Source organism: Drosophila ficusphila, unplaced genomic scaffold (genome assembly GCF_018152265.1).
Source record: "Drosophila ficusphila isolate 14025-0441.05 unplaced genomic scaffold, ASM1815226v1 contig_198, whole genome shotgun sequence".
Classification (NCBI taxonomy): Eukaryota; Metazoa; Arthropoda; class Insecta; order Diptera; family Drosophilidae; genus Drosophila; species Drosophila ficusphila.
This window is the reverse complement of record NW_025064092.1, coordinates 13,938,380-13,959,399: the sequence shown is the minus strand read 5'-3', so window position 1 is coordinate 13,959,399 and position 21,020 is coordinate 13,938,380. Positions and strand designations below refer to the sequence as shown.

Here is a 21,020-nt window from a genome sequence, read left to right as displayed (position 1 = left end):
AGTAGGAGTCAATTCAATTGGTTGATCTTGCCTTTGGTGGCCAAACGATCGATTTTCATGCCATAGCGATCGGTTTCCACGGGAACCTCGGAATCCTTCTCCACGAACCGCTTGTGTGGAAGTGGACTGTTCGGTGGCTTTGCGCGCATTCACTTGCATCAATTGCTTTCGAGTGACCACTTGGCATATTCATTTAAACTGATTTCATTGTAGCGCACTCGTTTACCAGCATCCCCACATTTTCTTTGATGACAATTTAGCCGTACTTATACTTACAATGCAAATTAATTGAATTATTTCAATTTGCTGTACTTCTGAATCTGGCTAGCGTTTCGTATTATTTTCGTGAGCGCTCTTCCCTGTTTTTTTTCAAGATTTTTTTCTGTTATACTGAATCATTTGCAGGAATGCCACGCCCACAAAGCTGCTTGATATCAATTCCATTGAAGAACCACCCCCGCGAAAAAAAGAAGACGAGTAAACAGAAATGAAATACAAGCACCGGACTCAACGAAGAGCACTTGAGCGGAATAATGCAATAAATGTCAGGTTTTGTTTCTGTTTTTCTTTCGGATTTGAGCTTGGATTTGAACTCGGATTCAGATTCGGACTCGGCATGTCACGTCGTGTATTCGGCCACCTAACGTCTCCTGAACGGAGACAAATCTAATTTACATGATCACTCGCATTATCTCGTCCATTGTATTATAATCATCTGCGACGACGTCGACATCGACCTCTGCCGACGTCCGCAGTTCATTGCTGTAGTAGTTGTTGGTTTTTTAATTTTTTTCGTTTATTTTTTTTTCTTTTTTTTTTTGGAACTGTTGTGGCGAGTTCAGTGGTTGGCGCTTCCTAAGTGGATGACACTCAAGCTCATTGAGCGCTCCATTGTGGGGAGACGTTCGATGGGAATGGGCTATACGGAATTGAGAGGTGGGTTGGGGTCCATGTGGTTGGGCTGTTCCGGGGGGCTGGGATTGGAATCGGTGGGATTCTGTCAGCGTCGCTGCCGTGCTGCACCTAGCCAGTACTAAACATAATACAACAACAACAACAACAATAGAGCTCTCGCACAGCGCACTAAACAATGCGAAACATCTGAATTTCGTTCGTTTTCAGTTTTAAAGTTCAAGCCGCGACATTAGCACACGAATTCTGCGACTATCCGACGCCAATAAAAAAATAAGATAAAAGACTCAAAACAAAACGTAATAAAAATTACACATAAAATAAATCGTTTAGTGAACCTATTCCATTTCCCAAACGGTGCAAAAACCAATTGAAATCGATTTCCACGCAAGCGTTTCTAGAGCGTGAAGAGATCAATATAAATGAATTACATCCCAAAGCCAATCAAAAAATATATACAAAAAAATTAACAAGCATTAACTAAGCAAATAAAAAGAAGATCGAACCACTAAAGCACCTGGCAAGAGTCCAAATTATAAACACATTTCAACGCGAAAGCATCAACAAATTGAACGACTTGGAAAAACAGCGGAAAACTTTGTTTTCAATTTCAAACATTAATAAAAAAAAATACAAAGAAATAACGTACGCACAGGCCGACGGATAGAGAGCGGGAAAAAGGCGAAAAAGTAAGGATTGTGTAGTGTACGAGTATATGGAGCCTACGAAGGTTCCATATCGTTATCGATGTTGTCGTTATCGCAGCGCAGACCCTTTGCCATGCAGACTGTACCAGCGCACTCGTTTTTCAAAAAAAAAAAAGGGCGGAGAACTGTTTTAGTATTTCCATATAATTTGATTGCTCAATCATTTCATATTCAGCATGGAAAATAACACAAGTAAATATTGTGCGACTGGTTTTGTTTACTCAAAATTTGCATTTAAATTGTGGGAATATTTTCACTTGGACGTTGTTTCTCCTCGCATTTGCATGCTAATGCCAATTGGAACAGCCCCCTCGATAAATATGGGTTGTTTGCAGGGGAAGTACTTGCTGGTCGCACGTGTCCATCCGAATCAGGAATGTCCGATCGGCATCCCAATGCGAGTCAAGCAGACTGACTGGGCTAACGCATTTGGCGCGACGACATTGGTCGACATCACGCATCGATCTGGTGGATATATGTACATATACCTATTTTCATTCCCAAAAGATCCATACGGGCTATACACCTACGAGCCGGACGAGGAGTCGTCGTCATCCAATGTCAACGTCAGCATTTCAGAGCCCCTTGAAAGAGAGTGTATTTTTACCCAGTCTCACAGCGGTCTGGTGGCGGGTCCATGTGGCGGGTCCGATCCGCCCGACTCCAGACCGAACTGGTCTGCTCCACCTTCCCGGTCCGAATCCGAATCCGAATCGGAATCGGAATTCGAATTCGGATTTTTCTCTGTCCGAACATCTCTGCTCCGTGACGCTCTCGGCAGACCTGCCACACCTCCCACCCCTCCCACCCCTCCCACCGCTGATTCGGCCATAGCTGACCTCCCATCAGCATCGGGAAGGACAGACATATTTCCGATTCGGCTATAAATACGTTATATATCATCCTTTCGAAGGTGCTGCGTCATTGGGACACGCAATTCCCCTTGCACGATTCAAATTTAGACCCAAAGCGACACTTGTTGGTATATTTGTTCTCGGCAACAGTTGGAAGACTCAAAGTTCCAGAGATGAGTGCTATTTTCGAACGAAAAACACTCGGAACCGGTTAAACCGGTTGAAACGGGTAAACAGTGTCTGCCAAAGGAAAATTTTGTAATACAAAGAATATATGGGACACATATCGAATGTTTGGCATAATTGCTTGCCACTAGGAAATGAAGAATCACAGACAAAAGCAATTTTCTGTGCGTAAGTAATGAAAAAAAACTAATACAATACTAAACAAAAAAAAAACATAAACAAAGCTGAACACTATATATGTAGTACTAAAAACGATCGAAATAACAAGCAGACTCACCCGCTGGGTGTCCGAAATAAACAAGATAGAATCAGTTTTTCTGATTTCATTTTCGGCAAAACAAATTTTCCTCTGTCTCTGTCTCTGTCTGCCTCTCCTTCATCTCTCACCCTGGGCTATTGCCCACTCTTTCGCACGATAGACTTTCGCTTTCTGGGGGCGACGATTTGCGATTTGCGATTTGCGATTCACCACGACTCACGTGTGGCGTATTGTTTATATTTTGGCTCTTAGGTAGAATTGGGTGAAACGTGCCGATCGTGTGGATCCACTCATCGCATGTGCACAGCCGGAAGCTCGGATAAGAGTGCCCGATAGATCCGACAGTAATGCTTGATTTTGTTCTATGGCTTTCAGCGCTCAACGGTTGCTGGATCGAGTATTGCCACAAATAAGGAGACCAAAGGCCAGGCTAAAGCACAAATCCCCGACACAAACACCCAGCGACACTTATTTGAATGGAAGCAATATCGCAGCTCAATCCGCAAGACAACGACAAAGCCGATTACGAGGACCTAGAAAAGGCGCCAAAAACGAGAATTCTGCATTGCCACGCCCACCGCTGCCGTGAAGAGGTGAGTTCTTATGTGTATTATTATTCCAGAGTATCATATTTATTAATTTGGAAGAGTGTAGAATAGGTAACCAGCTTCCTATTATAAATAATGGTAGTTTAACGTATGCTCAATAAAACAACATTGCGCATACGCAGTGTGGTACTTGTGGTATGAAAATAACATTGCGCATACGCAGTGTGGTACCTGTTAGCCGATTTCATGGCTTTTAAGCACCTTCTTCACCAAATTGGCTGTTTAATTCCATGAAAAAACATCACTGTCGCTTGATCGGTCAGTTGAACAAGTTAAGTCAGAGTGGTGCATTCCGTATGACAGAGCCCTGTAACAGAAATTAAACCGCATCGCAGGGAAATTACAATTTAGTCAAAATCCATATTTGTGTTCAGATAAGACAAGGGAAGAAGCGAATGGTTCTGGAGTTGAGTTGCAGTTTTTACGCCACTTTTTCAAGTATTTCCGATGATGTCTGCAGCTTGGAAGGCTGGTAGTAATCTTTATTTTGGGTCTCTTGATGCTGATGTATGGTCTCTACTGTGATCTATGTTATGCTATTTCCCACACTACGCACAAATGTTCTTGAACCTGAAACGCGACCAATTTCAAATCCGAAAATCGCGAGCCGCTTTATTTTTGGCCGGGCAAACATTTCCTTCGAGGCGTGCCTGAAATAAAAGCGCATATAGATCCCGATCCCTCTCCGCCATAATTATTTATTTGTTTGTTTATTTTCCGCCTGGCCCTCGCTCTTTCCGATGCTCGGGGGGCGGCGAGGCGGCGAGGCGGCTCGAACCGATTCAAATTGGTTTGGTTTGGGTCAGCGGAAAGTTCTTCGATGTAGCGTCAGATATTCACGGACACGGATTGCGATTGCGATTGCCATTCGGATACAGATGCATCGCAGACTGTGCTCCGGTGCAGGAAACTTTATTTCGGGGCTGCTGCGGGACGAGGTTCGAGGGCAGTGGCTTTAATTGTGCAATTAGCTGCATAATTGCAGTGCTCTGAATGCTCGCAGATCCAAAGAGGGGTGTGCCATTATGTACCTTTCACCTTCCTCGCCAGCATGAGATTTGTATTGCATCGCACTAGCAAATCAGTTCAATCAAGACAGTTTCAGATGGTTTCAGAGTTCAGTGAGTAGAGTAGTTGGTAGTTAATAGTAATTCCCCGCGCAGTTAGCAAACAAACTACAAACGAAACCTGCCACGCAGCCATTCTGGCTGTTCGGGGTCACCAGTCTGACACTTTCGCTGGCATCCCCCGCGGATGGCACCCCTTGAATGGCCCACCTTACCGCCAGCATTTAGCAAACAAACAACAGAACAGCATTCAAGAGGGAAGTCTTATAAATATCGCACATTTCTGCCTGCTCGGGGTCACCAGAATGCAAATATCCGAGGTGCGCATATATGATGTGTACTATACTATACTATATACTATACTATATGGTGTGTACTATACTTCGTATAGCCGTTTAATTCGCTTTGCGCCGAAAGTCAGCCGCTGCTGAGTTGAGGGCCTCGTTCGCTTGTTTAATTTTTATGGCCCTTCGGTTGGCTCGTGGCCGCCGCTGTTGATCCAGTAGCGATATCCAGTAGTGGCTGTATAATGGCTCGATTACATTGCCAGCAGGCCCTAAGCCAGGTAAACACCTTAAATCAAGCTGCAAGCGCGACAGTTGAACAGTTGGACAGAAAGTGGCAGAAAACAAAAAGGCAGAGCAAACAAAAGCCGCGTATTGCTAAACAAAACAAGTGCTTTTCGGCTTTGGCTTTCGGGGGGAGGGGGGACATATCTGTTTTTGTTTCGCATAGAGAACATAGAACAAAGAGCTGGGCAGAGCAGCGACATGTGGCAGATTCTAATTGCCGTCGCATCCATTGTTGTACCTGCTCCCGGGCGCCACAAACCTGTTCGCCATCGAACGAATATCGCAATCAAATGAAAACTCTCTGCACCGGAGGAGCACTCAAGCAGACAGTCAATCAGTTCCTCAGTGCCCGTGATCGTCTTCCAATTGGCGCGATGACTGCTTCCGATCAAGTGGGGCAACCAGAAATATGTATGTGCACCATATATGCGTTGGATCTTGAGCACTAATGCCGAATTCCACTCACTCACCAAGCAATGCCGATTGAAATTCAGTAAAGAGGGGCTATTAAGCAGCTGCGTAATTATAGATAAAGGCTAGACTCGCTTACCATACAATTAGCTTTAAATATATCAGCATTCAAATGCAATTATATTATAATATTTATATTATTATTATGTTACTACGTATCAAAGCTGGTACTCTCAATTCGACCTTCAGCGATTCGGGAATACAAGACAGCAATAAATAAATAAACCCCCTTTAAACAGGAGGAATTACCCCTGTATACGACTCAATAAAGAAATGTTTACACATAAGTAGCTTATGTGTTTATGTTTACGCCAGAAATGCAGTGCGAAGTGGAGATCCATTTACGCCAAATAAGATTTTATTTCGCTTTTAAGAACGCAATCTTGATTTATGTATGGACAATATCTGATTTTGTATTTATATGGGAAACAATAAAATGATGAGCAGTAAATGAAGCCATTTCTCAGGAACCGATTGCCTGATCCCTTCCAAAGTTTTTCTATAGTATGGAATGTATAATGAATCTTCTGCCAGCGGTTCCGAAATGATCAACGGAACTGAAGCTCAGCATCATTGGTGTCGCCCCTTTTTAATGCCGATGACGTACTATAGTTGCCTTTAGGGTTCAGCGGGTTGATTGTCATCGGTTCTAACCGGTTCGAACTGGAGACTGGAGACTGAAGAACGAAGAGTGTAGACTGTAGACTGTAGCCTGTAGCCTGTAGACGGCGGAATGCAGAATGTTATTGTTTTCGATGATGACGATGATGTTGTTCAAACTGAGCATTGAATTGATTTCTGCTTAAGCCCGGTGGCTATGGTTAGTCATCAGGCGAGCTCCCCTTCTGGCGACCAATTCTCCCCTCGCTTCGCCCCTCCTCTTCGGCTCTCTTCTGAGCCGCGATCTTCTGTTCTTCCCCCTTGCTTTTTAATTGATATTGAGCATCGAGCCCGATTCATTGAGTCCGCTGGTTCGCAATCATTTCGGTCTCCCCCCAAATGTCTGAGGGGGCTGATGATTCGGAGGGGAGGGGACCAGAACCGGACCGTAGACACTGCGTAGCCCGAAGTGACTTGGCACTTTGCATTCACGTGACCCAAAACGCCATCGCTGTGCGTCAGTGGAGACCCAAACAAGGGCATTAGGCAAAAGCCCCGCTAAGCCAATTACAATGTTGGTGTTTTGAACGTTATAATGTTGCGGATCACCGAAATGGCAGGTCGTAAAGCTAAAGATAGATCCCCAAAGAGGCTGATAAGCCGATGCTCAAGGTGTTCCTACACCTTGATACTTGTGTATCTTCTCCAATGGGAAACCAGAGCATCGCAGAAGCTATTTCGCCCATTAGTTGAGGGGAAAACAATCAAGAACCTGCCCGTGATCTTGAATCTATTTGTGTGTGACGAGTTCAAGGCGAGCTCAGTGCAGTGCGAACAGAACTACAGAACTACAGAACTCTGGAAATGATTGAGCTTCTTGTCAACTAGTTTTCCCCTAGAATTCCCCGAGGGCATCACTTGTTGCTACCTGGCGAAGATCTCTGCCCAATCAATTCCACAATGGGGGTTCATTTCATTGAGCCATTCCACCAGCCATTCCACCAGTTAAGCCAGCTGAATATGAACGTCGAACTTGTGGACTTTGCATACTTTTGAGCTACGCCTCCCAGACTCCAACGCAGAAGTGCCAGGCCACCAGATTTATGCCAGATAAGCGGCTCCCCGATAAGCGCACTGCTCCGTGTGGGTGGCCATAAATCCCGGTGGCAGCAGTCACGGAAAACATCAACAAAGCCTAAGCCGCAGCCCCATAAACTCCGCACAAATTTCCACTGACGTCAGCCGGGGATGAGCAGTGTGCTCAGGGATCAAGATGGGGAGGAGATGGGGAGAGATGGCTGCGAGCTGACTTTGACTTTGACGGCGTTTGGAGACGGGTATCCCGGGTATCTCTCCCCGGCTGGCAGTCAAAGGACACACGTTGGCCTGTCCGAAAAAGAAGACAGAAGGCAGATCAGAGGGCAAACAGATCGCTGGTCACGAGGAGCGACAGCCGTCAAGCGGCGGGTGATGACAGCCGACAGCAAACACCGCTGAACTTGGCCGCACCGATGGCGACTGGGCTGGGCTGGGCCAATATTTGCCCGGAATCCACCGCTCCACCACTCCGGATTGCGAAAGACGGACGGGCGACGAAAATATATAGAGTTGCTTATTTTTAGCCTGCAGCCGCCGAAGTTACAAGAGCTTCAGACTGCAGAGCAAACATCTTGAAATACTCTTACAACCTGTTCCTGTTTCCTTCTTATTTTGTAATACTCGGAATGTAGGTTACTTATCGAATCACTTGACTAATTTAATTCTAATATGGAAGTGGTACATACCCCGCTTTATCCTGGATTCACTATCATCCGTAGGATAAGGATATTCTGAAGGCTTATTATCGATGAAAATATGTGCAATTGAATAGCTCAAACAATAAATTAAGTACTGGTCGACTGATTTATGGGCTGAAATTGTCTGGGAAGCCGTAGGGAATCAACTAGAATCAGTTGGGAATTGTAGTGTCAAGAAACGTTTCAAATATAGCATTTCCATTGCCGCCCACTAGGTGCTTATAAATGTAATTAGCATTAATTTGGGTTTCATTAATGGTACTTAACCTTTGACCCACGTTATGTTGATAAATTGCATGTTGCATGTTTCTTGTCGATTGTTGAGTGCTGCGTTGCAAATGCCATGTTGCTTGTTTTATGTCACATGTTGCATGTTGCATGTTGCATGTTGCACTTTACAGTTTCAATGCCGTGTGTTGTATTTCGATTGTTGGATGCTGTTGGATTCGATTGTCGCATGTTGCATGCGTATTGTTGTCTATTAAATGATCAGTGTTAAATGTTGAATTTTAAACATATTTATCCCCTAAATCCCTATTAGAAGCTCTTCGGAAATGTTTATGGAAAAACCCCTTGAAAGAGCCGTTTAAGTGTACCAGAACCAATAAAAATTCTTCAGCAATTATCCCCAAACATCTTATATATACGATATGGAACCGTTCTAACAGTCGGTTTGCAGATCTTTCACTCGATTGCTGCTCGATTCGTTTTCATGGCTGTGGGCCGCGGAAAAAACCTTTGCACACACAAAAAGACCAATGTTTTTTATGAACCCGAACAATTACGTAGATCGCGTTGGCTGCCGAATCGGTATTGGAGGAGGCACTGGAGGGCAGGAAGGGCGGAGGGGGCTTCTGGGGACGGGACACCAACACGCAAATACGTCCGACACATGCGAGGCGACAAAAAACGCGAGAGCCTCCGAATTCGCACGCACACTTCTCACATATATATTATAATATTATTGTATATTGGACATATAGTGTACGTATTCGTAGAGCTATTTCTGTAGGATATTTCTGTCTGGATATTCTCGAATTGAATTGTGGTTCTGGGACCCTGCAGCGATATTGTAGGTGATTGATTTTTAGGGTTTTCTGAGCCGTTCGGCGTGTAGAACTCTGTGGCCTTATGGAAGACTAGTGCACATCGATTCCTAGCTGGTCCGCACCGATCGCTCAACTGGTTCACACCCGTTTCGAAATCATTCTCGGGCTGCTCGTAGAGCTGCATGACTAAGCGGTACGTTCTGAGCAAAATCACTTCCCAACCAATTCAGCAGCATGGGATGTATTTTAGCTGTTTCCTAAAAATGTATTTGTAGGTCTTCCCAAAACCCTTTACCACTTGTGCACTTGTGCACTTGGGTTTATAGGATATGAAATGGGATAGTTATTCAAGCCCTAAGGTTAACCATAGAGGAAGAGCATTGCATTCGCAGCGGGCCATAAAGATTGCAGTCTTCTTGTTTTTGTGCGCCGGCAGACATTGTTGCGCGAGCGGATTGCGGATTGCGGATTGGGGATTGGGGATTACGAGCGGCCAGATAAGAGCCGCTGAGAGCCGCTGGCGATGGTGATAAGCATCGCAGATGGGGCAGCCAGCATCTCATATTTATTTATTTAATTTTCATTCTGCTCCGATCCCGATCCCGATCCGATCCGCTGGCGATAAGACGTCAAGAGCGGCCAAAAGAGTTCGTCGGAGGGGGAGAGAGAGGGGGTGGGAAGGGGGGAAAGAAGGAGCATCAAGCGAGGAGAAACAGAAACAGAAACAGAAGCCGAATCCGCGGAATCAGCAGAAGAAGCAGCAGCTGAGTGTACACAAGTTAAGAACCGAGTGCCCCCGAGAGTGGCAGACACACACAGAGATTGCGAGATGTGCGGTGAGCGGCGAGCGGTGAGCGGTGAGCAATCTCCCGAGAGGAGAGGCGTGGCAGCGGAGGGGCGGCGGCAGATCGTCACTGGGCGCGGCGAGGAGAGCGCAGGAAGGCGGCTGACTGGCGCTTATAAAAACGCCAGGCCGACGCCACTTGGAACGCATTGTCCAATCGCTCTTGGAGCCGCGTGGAGCTCCTCCAACCAGTGATCTATATATCCCGATTCTCGACCAACCGCCGTGCGTTCGAATCTCGCATCTCGCATCTCGAATCTCCCACCGCCACCACCGAAGAATCATTCGAAACCGTCGACACCGTCGACAAGGACAGCATTAGTAGGTGCGTATTCCCCCGGGCAGCAAACACTGCCCCTCATCTCATCTCACCTCATCCGATGCTCTATGCCTCGGATCCCTGGCCCAAGGATAAAACTCGGAACGGGGGAAGGTGACTCAGCGGCGGCGCAAGTCTTCCTGTTGCTCGTAAATAAGATTCAGGGTGGCGTTCATACAAATTATTATTCCCCGCCCAGGGGCATTATTCCACATTCTTTATCCCAATCTTTTTGTTTTGTATTTAATTTTGTTTTTTGTTAATGGTGTTTTTTTTGTTGCCGCCTTAAATACGGTGCAACAGCTGAAAATAACAAATATGCATAAATTAATTATGCAAACTAAAGCAAGAAAGCGCGACATTAACGCTTATTTTGTTGGCAGTGAAGTGAATACCAAGCAGGCAGCAAAAACTCGGAAGACAGGCAACACCTGTAACCGATTATTTGGTAATCCTTATAACAATCCTCCTTCTTTACAATTCTTCTCGATTCCCACTTCTTCTGCTTCTGCAATGTCTCTTTGGGGAAAAGCTTACTTTCAGGTTAGAGTTCTTTAGGATATCTCTTGAGATTGTATAACACATAACGTTACTTCCAATAATAATAATAATACAATATATATAATTATTATTATATTATTATAATAATATATATACTGTTTTATGTATATATCTCTAGGGTTTGGGAATTCTTCCGGCATTTCTACGGAACCAAAAATCACTCACCGTACCAGACAAATTTCATAACATCCCGATAATTACTTTGTCCTCTGAATCACTCGGATCGAGAATAGCTTCAGGCGCTTGTTGCTGGGCCAGCGGGTCGCTTTCCGAGAGGGTTCACTGTGGCCCATGGCAGCACTCTCCCGCAAAACAAAAAAAACATCTCCAGCGTTAGTCATATTTATTTGTTTTGAACTAACGGGTAGAGCAATCGAATCCGAACGGATCCAATACGATCGGTTGTTTATTGGGTGGCCACTTCGAAATTCCGAATACTTTGTATTTTGTATACGTATTCGCTGTTTTCACGCTCTCTTGGCGACTTTTGTTTTCGTTTCGCACATTGTCTTCAATTGAAAGTGGTCAATTAATTGAAATGTTTGTGCAACGATCGCAAGATCGCAAGAAGAGCACAAATGCTGCTTTCTGCTTTTAATTGAAGCTGAAGATGAAGATGGGAATGAGGATGGGTATTGGGGATGGCGAAATATGCTCTCGGTGGGGAAATAAAAAACCGATTCGAACGAGTTTCGAGCACACGCAGTTTGATTAACGTGCGGCAACAAAAGACAGCAGTCGCAGTCGCAGTCGCAGTACATATGGTATATGAACAGATAAATGTGCATATAGAACAAGACATATAGGCATATAGGCAGATGTAGGAACAGGAGTATCTGTGTTCATTGGCCCTGTTATTGTTTGTAGATTAAACTCAGCCATGGCCACATACGCCCCAAATTGAACTTAGCGAGTTCGGCAACCACTCGAAGCCTCAGCAGAGTTTGCAACCACTGGTTGCACTGCAATCCTAGAACTTATAACTGTAAGTCGCGAAGCAGTGTAGTAGGGCTCTCCTGCTCCACTGGCGGTGATTGTTGGCGATCCAGCTGTCCCTCATCTAGCATAATTCCCAATTAGCCGTGTTCGTTTCGTGACAACAATGTCCAATTAAATTAATTGTGGGCGGCTCAAACAAACAGTTAGCAATAGAAGGCGAAAACGAGAACCGAACAACGAACAGAGAACGGAGAACAAAGAACACGTAGCCAGCCCGCTGACATCCAATCTTGTTTTTGTGCGGCTCTTCTGTGGGTCAGAGGTGCGATAATTAGCCAAACGAAGCAACCAGAAATTAGCGTCAAGTTACGACTCACTAATCGCCCATTATGCAAGGCCCTAATCTGCATTTGACTCTGGAGGGAGTCACGTCTCGACCATCGAGCGACCATTGAGCGACCATTGAGCGACCATCTCGGGTTTCGCTTGGCTTTGCTGGGGGTTTGCTGTGTTCGCGATCTTGGGACTGGCATAAGCCACCCCCGGAACGATGGTGATTCACTGGGATCCAACAACTCCCACCGAAATGCGGCAGACAATTAAGCAATTAGACAACGATGATCGACTTTATGGCGTTATTTCGCATGATATAATGATAAATGAGCTCTTCTAATTGCATCGCTTTTCGAACGCTTGAAGATCAGCGTTCCGTTCGTTCAGCTCGTTCATTTCTCTCTCTATTCAGCTTTTTCGAAGGCACTTTTTCTTGATTTTTTAAGGCTCCAAGTCACATGGCCAGCTTACACGATCATTGCTCGCTGCGACCGATCGGATCGAGTGGTAGTATCAGTGCAGTAATCGCCGTGACAGCAATATAGTACGTATAATCCGGGCACACATGCTCAATGTGCGAGTACGCTCCATATACGCTATATGTAGCAGTAAGCAGTGTCAACAACAATGATAATGCCGCTATTAAGACTCAAGTGTAATTCTTTTGATCACTTAAGCCGATGCCTGTTGCCGTTAATTGTTCGCCGAAAGGGATCCCAAGTCCAATTTCGGATTCTCCCCGAGTTTTGTCATCCGAGTTCGATCCGATCGATCTGCCAGTTTCGTTATGCGATCGTTGATCATTATAATGAACTTGACTCGCAGGGATCAAGGTAGATCAAGACACTATCTACCTGCTGCCACCTGCTGTCTTTGTATCTTAGGGTCATCCTTCCGTCGCACAGTCATTGTTATTTAAAAGTAAAATTGAAAAGCAACGATGCGGCTTTTTGCTGACAACTCGTGAATATTGAAGGTCATTAACTAGATTTATCGGACATTTTCAGTTTTGAGACTTTTTGGCCGTCGTCCAGGCCAGTAATCGGTTTGTCTATTTATAGAAGCAAATAAAGCATAAGGGACAAGTATGAGTAACATTCGAAATACAGCAAAATATTTTAATTAACTTTTGTTATTCCTACTTGTACTCATCCTTTGTATATTTTGAGATGAAGTAAAATCATTTTGTTTGGAAAGTAGAAGGCAGATGAAACCCTTTAAAATACTTTTATTTATATTAATATTTGAGTAGGGGCCACTCCCCCTCCATCTGCCCATCTCCTCTGCTTCGATTGCCCTCTTCGGTGTTATCATTCAATTGATTTGCAATTTCGGCTCGCACTTGGCGATGATCGTCATTGAATTTGAATTAGTGCGCGCGCGCGCGAGGCGGAACGTCGGCAAACGGAACGAAGTGGTAAGAGGGGGTGGTGCGGTGCTGCCAAGTGGCTGATAAAGCACGTTCCATTGCCGCCCGTTCCGCGAATGCGACTTCTGTGTATTTAAGCGCGCGCCGAGCGCCGCTCAGATACTTTCCACCGCTCCAAGTGCACGAACGTTGATCCACAGATCGCTTACAGTACCGCCGAACGACGAACCGCTAACCGCTTACCGCTCGTGCTAAAGCATCCCAAAGAAGATAAAAGTTATTTTCCGCAAAAAAAAATACACATTTCGTCGGTGATTTCTGACCACTTCGATGCCCTCTGCCGTTCGCCCATTGTGCGCCAGCCAACGGTTTTAATGTTTCCACCAGCTTGCAACGATTGCCAAACCAATTCGAGAACTCCGCGTACCACCAACGCCAAGATCCACTACAAGCAGAAACACAAACAGTCCACGCTGAGCTGACGAGCAATTTGCACAAATTTAATCCGCAAACAACGCGTAAAAACAACATCATCGTACAAAGAAAATTAAAAAATAAACAAACACCGAGCAGTGAAAAATACAGGGCGTAACCGCGAGCAGTAAAAATAAATATTTAACGGTGCAAAAAACATATTTTTCTGTCCGAACTCAAAGAACAAATTTAACAAGCAGTAAGCCTCCCGGTACAGGTGCAAACCGATTCAAAGATCTCCAGGTCCAAAAGCGAGTGCTATCCCCAAAAGCAGCCAACAGGTAATGGAATGCAAATCGACAAAAACAAAGTGTTGGCAAATTAGCAGACTGTCAATTTGCAAGTCTTAATTCTATTCAGAGCACGAACAGAAATAATATAGTTAAAGAGAAGCCACTGAACAGTAAAGTTACTTAAGTTATATTATAATAAGTTGAGTTACTTAAGTTACTTAAGTTACTTGCTTCGAAAACTCCGACTAAAATGAGAACCACTGTTGGGAAACGTAAATTATAAATGATGGGCCAAATTGAGGATTTTTCATTCCGTTGTTTAGAATAGAAAAGTTCAGAAACTAGGAGACCCTCGAACTTGTAATATTTCCCTTAAAAACACCGCACTTGTAAATATATTACTTTCGTATTCATATTAGAGAGAACCCAAACAATTTATCTGAGTCATTTTTCGCACTGGTTTGGTAATCGATTGAGTGGTTAAGTTCTCACAAATGTTTTGTTCAAATCTGAAGTTTTATGGGTTCATTCAGACTGCGAGCCTCACTATTTCCGATATCATCTGGCCGAAGTGCCCCGAAGTCTAGAGCCGGGTATCGGTTTAATGCGATAATTAGTTAGAGATATGCAAAGGCGCAGAAAACAAAGCACAGCACCCCATAAACGGTCCCCACAATCCCCATTCTCCACTGACCAATCCCCGTTCCCCATGAGCCGTGGTGCAGCAGCGCCTTCCATTGGGCATCCGACACATGCACTCGACACGGAATCGGATGACATTGAGGTACCCCGACTATAAAGCTGTGGGACCAAGACAAGTCCGGGGTATTCCATTCACACGCAGTTTTTCCAGTTGCACTGCTTTAGCTTTAGCTTTAGCTTTAGTTGCGCTTGAAAAAGACAATCATTATACGTATAATGCGACTTGTTAAACAGCTAAACTGGAAACGAGTGCGTTTTATAGCGCTAATGCAAAACACGCCAGAGTTACCCGATCTACAGTCGGGCTTCTGCGCGTAGAACTTTCTCAAGTCTATGAGAATTGTGGTGGCCTTACCAAGTTGGGAGCGAACGGTCTACGGCATTAATTATGCATGCCCAAACCCATTCCGCTCCCGGCTGTTCCTAGTAGTTGAGGCAGGACTGTACCACGGCGACGGGGAAAACGAAATCGGAACGGGAGTAAGATCGGGAGTGGATCTGGGACTGGTACGAAGGCCAGGTGAAGGGCCATGTGGCTCCGACTTGCGGAAGCGTAGGCGTTTACTCGACGTCCAGGGCAAAAATCAGCATATATTTATATTTATATTAAAACATGTCTAATTGCTGGCGATTATCGTGTTGCGAAAGAGAGAGTGCGGAACGGAACGCGGTGGCAATGGAACACAGCCAGCCACCCACAAGTGCTGCCAAACCCGCTTCTACACTAAAACACAAAACGGGATGCACTCCAGGGAAACCGATAGGTTTGGTAAACAATCGTGGGTAACCAGGAATATTCTGCGGGATGGGGACTAGCATTACATTTACTCAACCAAGATAGTTGAAAGACTGTACCATTTGTCCAGCATTTTCTCGCAGTGCACCACCTGCCGTTGCGCTTTTGGTTCCTGTTCTCCTTCAGTGCACATGCGTACGGCAGGTTCAGGTTCAGGTTCAATGCGAATTCGAATGCGAATACGAATACGATCGCGAATGATTTGCTTCTGATGTACATTCGCGGTTGTTGTTGCCTCAGCCTTATGAATAAAGTGAAAGATTGAGCGATAAATCACGAACTTAATTCGAATCTGTAGGGGAGAAAAGGCGAAGAATATCGGAAATCTCTTAAGTAATAGCTACTCAATCAGAAGACGCTCTTTCTGTCTTCGATTTGACGCCGTTTTTCATTTAGTAGCCCATTACCTAAATGGAGTTATTGGGTGCCGTAAACTGATTAGCTGACTTTACGGCTGTAAAACGCTTCATTTGGAAGCACAATGATTATAGCTTTATTTGAGGATGTGAAAAAGGGTTGGTAAAAACACTTCATTGCCAGAAACACTCGTAATATACATAGAGTATGTGTAAATATGTGTAAGCTCCATCAGTGTCATTTGAATACTCAACGAACTCAGTTCGCCCAATTATATATTAATAAAAATGTCACCCCAAATGGAGGTTTTTTCTCCCCCTTCGGCACTTTCGGTTAATTTCTGTGCTCGCGACTATTTCGGGCATAATTTTTTATTAATCAATTACGATGTTGTTTGTGCGCGACGAACAGATCGTTCATTCATTCCGCTCAATTGCCGCCCAATTGCGTTAAATTAACCCACTTCCCACTTCACCGATGTCGAAACGAATCAATCGATCTCCGATGGTTAACTAATCGATAACTTACTCCCTCTCTCTCTCTCTCTCTCCTTCTCTCATTGCAGACCACTAAGCTAGGCAGACACAACTGTACCCATCTAAGCGAAGCTTAGAGCCTAAAAGCCAACCAAAAAAAGCCCCTCAAGTGATCCCAATTTCCTTTTTGCTACGCGCACAAGAAGCCAAAAAACCCCTGAACTATAGAATGGTAGAAGGTGATTCCGCAAAGGGCAAAAGCGAATGTAAGTACAAGAACTTGATACTTGATTAATTGATATAACTGTTCTAAAACCACTCGATGACTACTGGCGATTACTTTTGAACTAACCTGTACGATGTTTACCCTCTACAGCCTATAATGTAGAAGCTGGACTACAACCGAACTACAACCAGAGCGCAGCAAGCAACCAAGCAAGCAACCATCCCACTGGCCAGGTTAACGCCCCAGCCACCGGAAACGCGAACGCGAACGCGAACTCGCACATCGACAACCGAGCGATCATCCAGCCGTACTCCTTGGGCTCTGGAGCCAAGCAGCCGCAGTATCAGTTCGCGGCGGACAATCGCGGCTACGAGCCCGATAGCCATGGCAATGGCAATGGCAACGGAAGCGGCAATGGCAATGGCAAGCAGCAGGACGTAGAGCGGGACGCCGCCGACGGGGGTCACGGAGGTCATGGACCCCCCGGCAAGAAGGGCAAGGGGCGGAAGAAGTCCGGACCGCTGCCGGAGCCCACCACTCCGATAGTGGCCAACTTCGAGCGGGCCATCGAGCTGTGCGGCTATGGCAAGTTCCACTACATACTGCTGGCCATCTGCGGACTGGTCAGCACCTCCGAGGAGATGGACGTCATCTCGATGTCGTTCATCCTGCCGTCGGCGGAGTGCGATCTTGATCTGAACACGGAAACGAAGGGCTGGCTCAACTCGATCATCTTCATCGGCATGATGGTGGGCGCGTACTTCTGGGGCAGCATCGCCGACAGCTTCGGCCGCAAGAAGGTCCTCATCGTCATCTCGTTCATGAACGCCTTCTGCATCGTCGCCTCGTCCTTCTCGCAGTCGTACACCTTCTTCATGCTCTTCCGCTTCCTCAACGGAGCAGCGTAAGTACTGGCAAATCTCTAGAACCTATCTAGCTAGCATCAATCCATCAGAGCCCCCCTGAGATCTTCTTGTAATGAAGAGGACAACAGTCTCGAATCTCACGTACCAAGTTGATTTGATGTTGTTTTGATATGCTTCGATCGCTCTGCGATCGGGCTGTGATAGCGAATCGTCGATCGAGTGACACACGGGCCCGGACCCGGGGCAAGGTGTTAATTCAATTACCTCCGATATAAATAACAACAAAATATTTGAGCCGCAGGTTCGTGACTCTCAATGCTAATTAAAGGCTCGAATCCGCCAGTCCGATCGCATTGCCCCAAAATGTAACGTAGAAACGAACAAAATTCACCAGAAGCACCGCAAGCAAATGGAAAATCTGTGCTCAGGCCTTGGCCCTCTGACTTTTGGGTTACATTGACGCTTAGTCACCGGTTTCCCCTCAAGCTCAGCCGCATTGAACACTGATTTTGCCAATGGCTTGCTAATTACCCTCCTCGAACCGTCGAACCGTCGAACAACAATTATTTCGCAATTTTGCAATGTTTTCGGTGCTAAGTGATGATACAGTTTTGTGTACGAATCCCAAAAGGATCCGTAATGTAATGTATTTCTGCATTTGCGCTTGCCTAGCTATTTCGGCACATTCAAGAAAGAAACATACGTATACGCAATGACATTCGGAGAAACATAACATTACGTATACGCAATGTGTCGCATTAAAATAATGCGCATACGCGCACAGTTTTGTGTACGAATCCCCAAAGGATTCGAAATGTATTGGATCACATTCAAGAAAAACACATACGTATACGCAATGACATTTGGGGGAACACAACACTACGTATACGCAATGTGCCTTATGAACATATTGCGTATACGCGCACAGTTTTGTGTACAAGTCCCCAAAGAATTCGTAATGTACTTCTGCATTTGAGCTTTTTTGAGCTATTCAGGCACATTCAAGAAAGAAACATACGTATACGCAATGCCATTTGGAGAGACATAACATTACGTATACGCAATGTGTCGCATGAAAAAATTGCGCATACGCACTGATGATTGAAAACTTGACTAGGGTAACTCGATTGCGGATCATTTGGTAATTGTTTTGCATTCCCCCTCCACTTTCAGGCTGGGCGGCAGTGGTCCTGTGATCTGGTCGTACTTCGCCGAGTTCCAGCCGAAGGCCAAGCGCGGCTCCATGCTGAGCTTCATGGCGGCCTTCTGGACGTTCGGCAACCTGTTCGTGGCCAGCCTGGCCTGGCTGATCATCCCGCAGACGATTGGGTTCATCACGCCGTACTTCACGTACAACTCGTGGCGGATCTTCCTGCTCGTCTGCTCGCTGCCGTCGTTCCTCGTGGGCTTCCTGCTCTTCTACCTGCCGGAGTCGCCGAAGTTCCTGCTGTCGCGCGGCAAGAAGGATCGCGCTTTGGCCATCTTCCGCGGCATCTTCGTGACGAACACGAAGCGTCGGCCGGACGAGTACATGGTCTACGACCTGGAGGTCGACGAGAAGCTGCTGGAGAGCAACAGCGGCGTGAAGAACAAGTACAGCCGCATGATCAGCGGAATGGTCGATCACAGTCGGGCGCTGTTCAAGTCGCCCATCCTGCGCTTCACCATCGTCTCGATCACGATCAACTTTACATTCCACATTGGCTACTACGGCCTGTTGATGTGGTTCCCGGAGCTCTTCAACCGCTTCGAGGAGTACGAGAAGGCCTACCCCAACCAGTCGGTCGAGGTGTGCACCGTCATGGAGTACGTGGCCAAGCCGCTGAGCGGCAACGGCACCGAAGAATGCTCCTCGGCCATCCCCCAGTCGGTGTTCATGGAGTCGCTCATCTCGCTGGCCTCCGCCCTGCCGGCCAACCTGCTGGCCATCCTCGGCATGGACATGCTCGGCCGCAAGTTCTTCCTCATCGCCGGCACAATGACCGCCGGCATCTGCTCGGCGCTCATGTACTTTGTGCGCAGCTCCGTTCAGAACCTGGTCGTCTCGGCCGTGTTTAGTGGCGCCATTTCGGCCGCCAATGCGGCGCTCGACTGCCTCATCACCGAAGTATTCCCCACCAACCTAAGGGCCACCGGTGTGGCCATCTCCATGGTGGCCGCTCGTCTGGGCGGCATCATTGGCAACATCGTGATTGCCCAGCTGCTCGATCGCTACTGTCCGATGCCCTCGTTCATCGTCTCGACCCTGCTCATCGGCGGCGGTCTCATGTGCCTGCTGCTGCCCAACACGACGCGGAAGGAGCTCAACTAAGCCCCCCGCCCCCCGTTAACACTACACCCACCATCCAGCCAAGAGAATCAAATATCTGTCCCAGAGACTGCAGTCTCGCTGTTCCCGCTGTTCAGTTGGGACTACCAACAGGACCGCAGGGATTGTGAGCTGGGTGCCTGGGGTCAGGATACCTCCCCTCCTTCACCAATCGGCAATAGTTAACAGAAAACCCCACAAGTAGCTCCCCTTCCCGCCAGAGGATCGGGCTTATCTGTGTATATATGGTATGTGTGTGCTGCAATACACGATTATTTGTATCGTCAGTAGTTATTTAACGATAGCGATAGCGGATTTCTTTGTGTCTCTAATTTTAATCGCCCCCCCTTTAATCCACCCCTAAAAATGTCTGTCAATCTATTCGGAATTTAGAAGAACGAACCAAGAACGAAGCAAGCAAAGAGCAAAGAACAAAGAAACACCAAGCCAGCGAGAAGATATAGCAGGTAGGATCGATTGCAATCGGCGTACGGTACGATCGATGTGCATTGATCGATATGTACGATATGTATTTTGTGTAGTAGCGGTAGAAAGTAATATATATTTGGCAAGCGCCGGCGCCGGCTGAAGCAGCAGCAGAGGGTCCGACTAACGGTAAAGCTATGTAATCGAGCCATGGAAGAAAACACGAACGATTCGAGGGCTCGAGAGATCGTATTGGACCCGTCCTGCTGTCCGTTATTGTTGTTATTATTGCTATTATTAATGCATCCAATGTAAAACACATACGTATATAACTTTATCTATATATTAAACATATATCGAAAACCATTTTCTATAACATATACACATATCTATACTACTTTTTTTTGTTTTTTTTTTCGTCATGTAGGACCAAAGCACAGGAAGTGAAAGATTATTTGTAAAATTAGTTACATTACTACAAGTTACGCTACATATATACAAGAAAACCCCCAATAAAAAGAACAAACCACAAGCAATTCGTTTTTTATTTAAGGATCTTCGTTTCGAAACTCATCCCATCTTTGCCGATATCGATCCCATTCAAGATCAGTTCAATCAGTCGCACATCTGCGGATTCCAAGTAGAACACGCGACCTGGCCAATGTTTGTTTGCCCAACGAATGAAAAATATTGACGAGGACGTGGAGCCG

At 46.0% G+C, this 21,020-nt stretch overlaps 1 protein-coding gene across 3 annotated transcripts; it reads left to right on the top strand.

The window, feature by feature from the left end:
• Positions 1 to 1,476: 1,476 nt before the first annotated feature.
• On the top strand, positions 1,477 to 20,842 carry LOC108097263 (synaptic vesicle glycoprotein 2B). Of its 3 annotated transcripts, XM_017199457.2 has the most exons (5): positions 1,477 to 1,601; positions 3,294 to 3,511; positions 16,574 to 16,750; positions 16,861 to 17,614; positions 18,750 to 20,842. In XM_017199457.2, exons 3-5 carry the CDS (start codon positions 16,714 to 16,716, stop codon positions 19,885 to 19,887), a joined length of 1,929 nt encoding a protein of 642 aa, XP_017054946.1. In that variant the 5' UTR covers positions 1,477 to 1,601; positions 3,294 to 3,511; positions 16,574 to 16,713; the 3' UTR covers positions 19,888 to 20,842. The 3 variants fall into 3 exon arrangements, with proteins under 3 accessions (XP_017054946.1, XP_017054944.1, XP_017054945.1); XM_017199455.2 differs by lacking the exons at positions 1,477 to 1,601; positions 3,294 to 3,511 and adding an exon at positions 10,081 to 10,250; XM_017199456.2 differs by lacking the exons at positions 1,477 to 1,601; positions 3,294 to 3,511 and adding an exon at positions 13,624 to 14,201.
• The last annotated feature ends 178 nt before the right edge of the window (positions 20,843 to 21,020 follow it).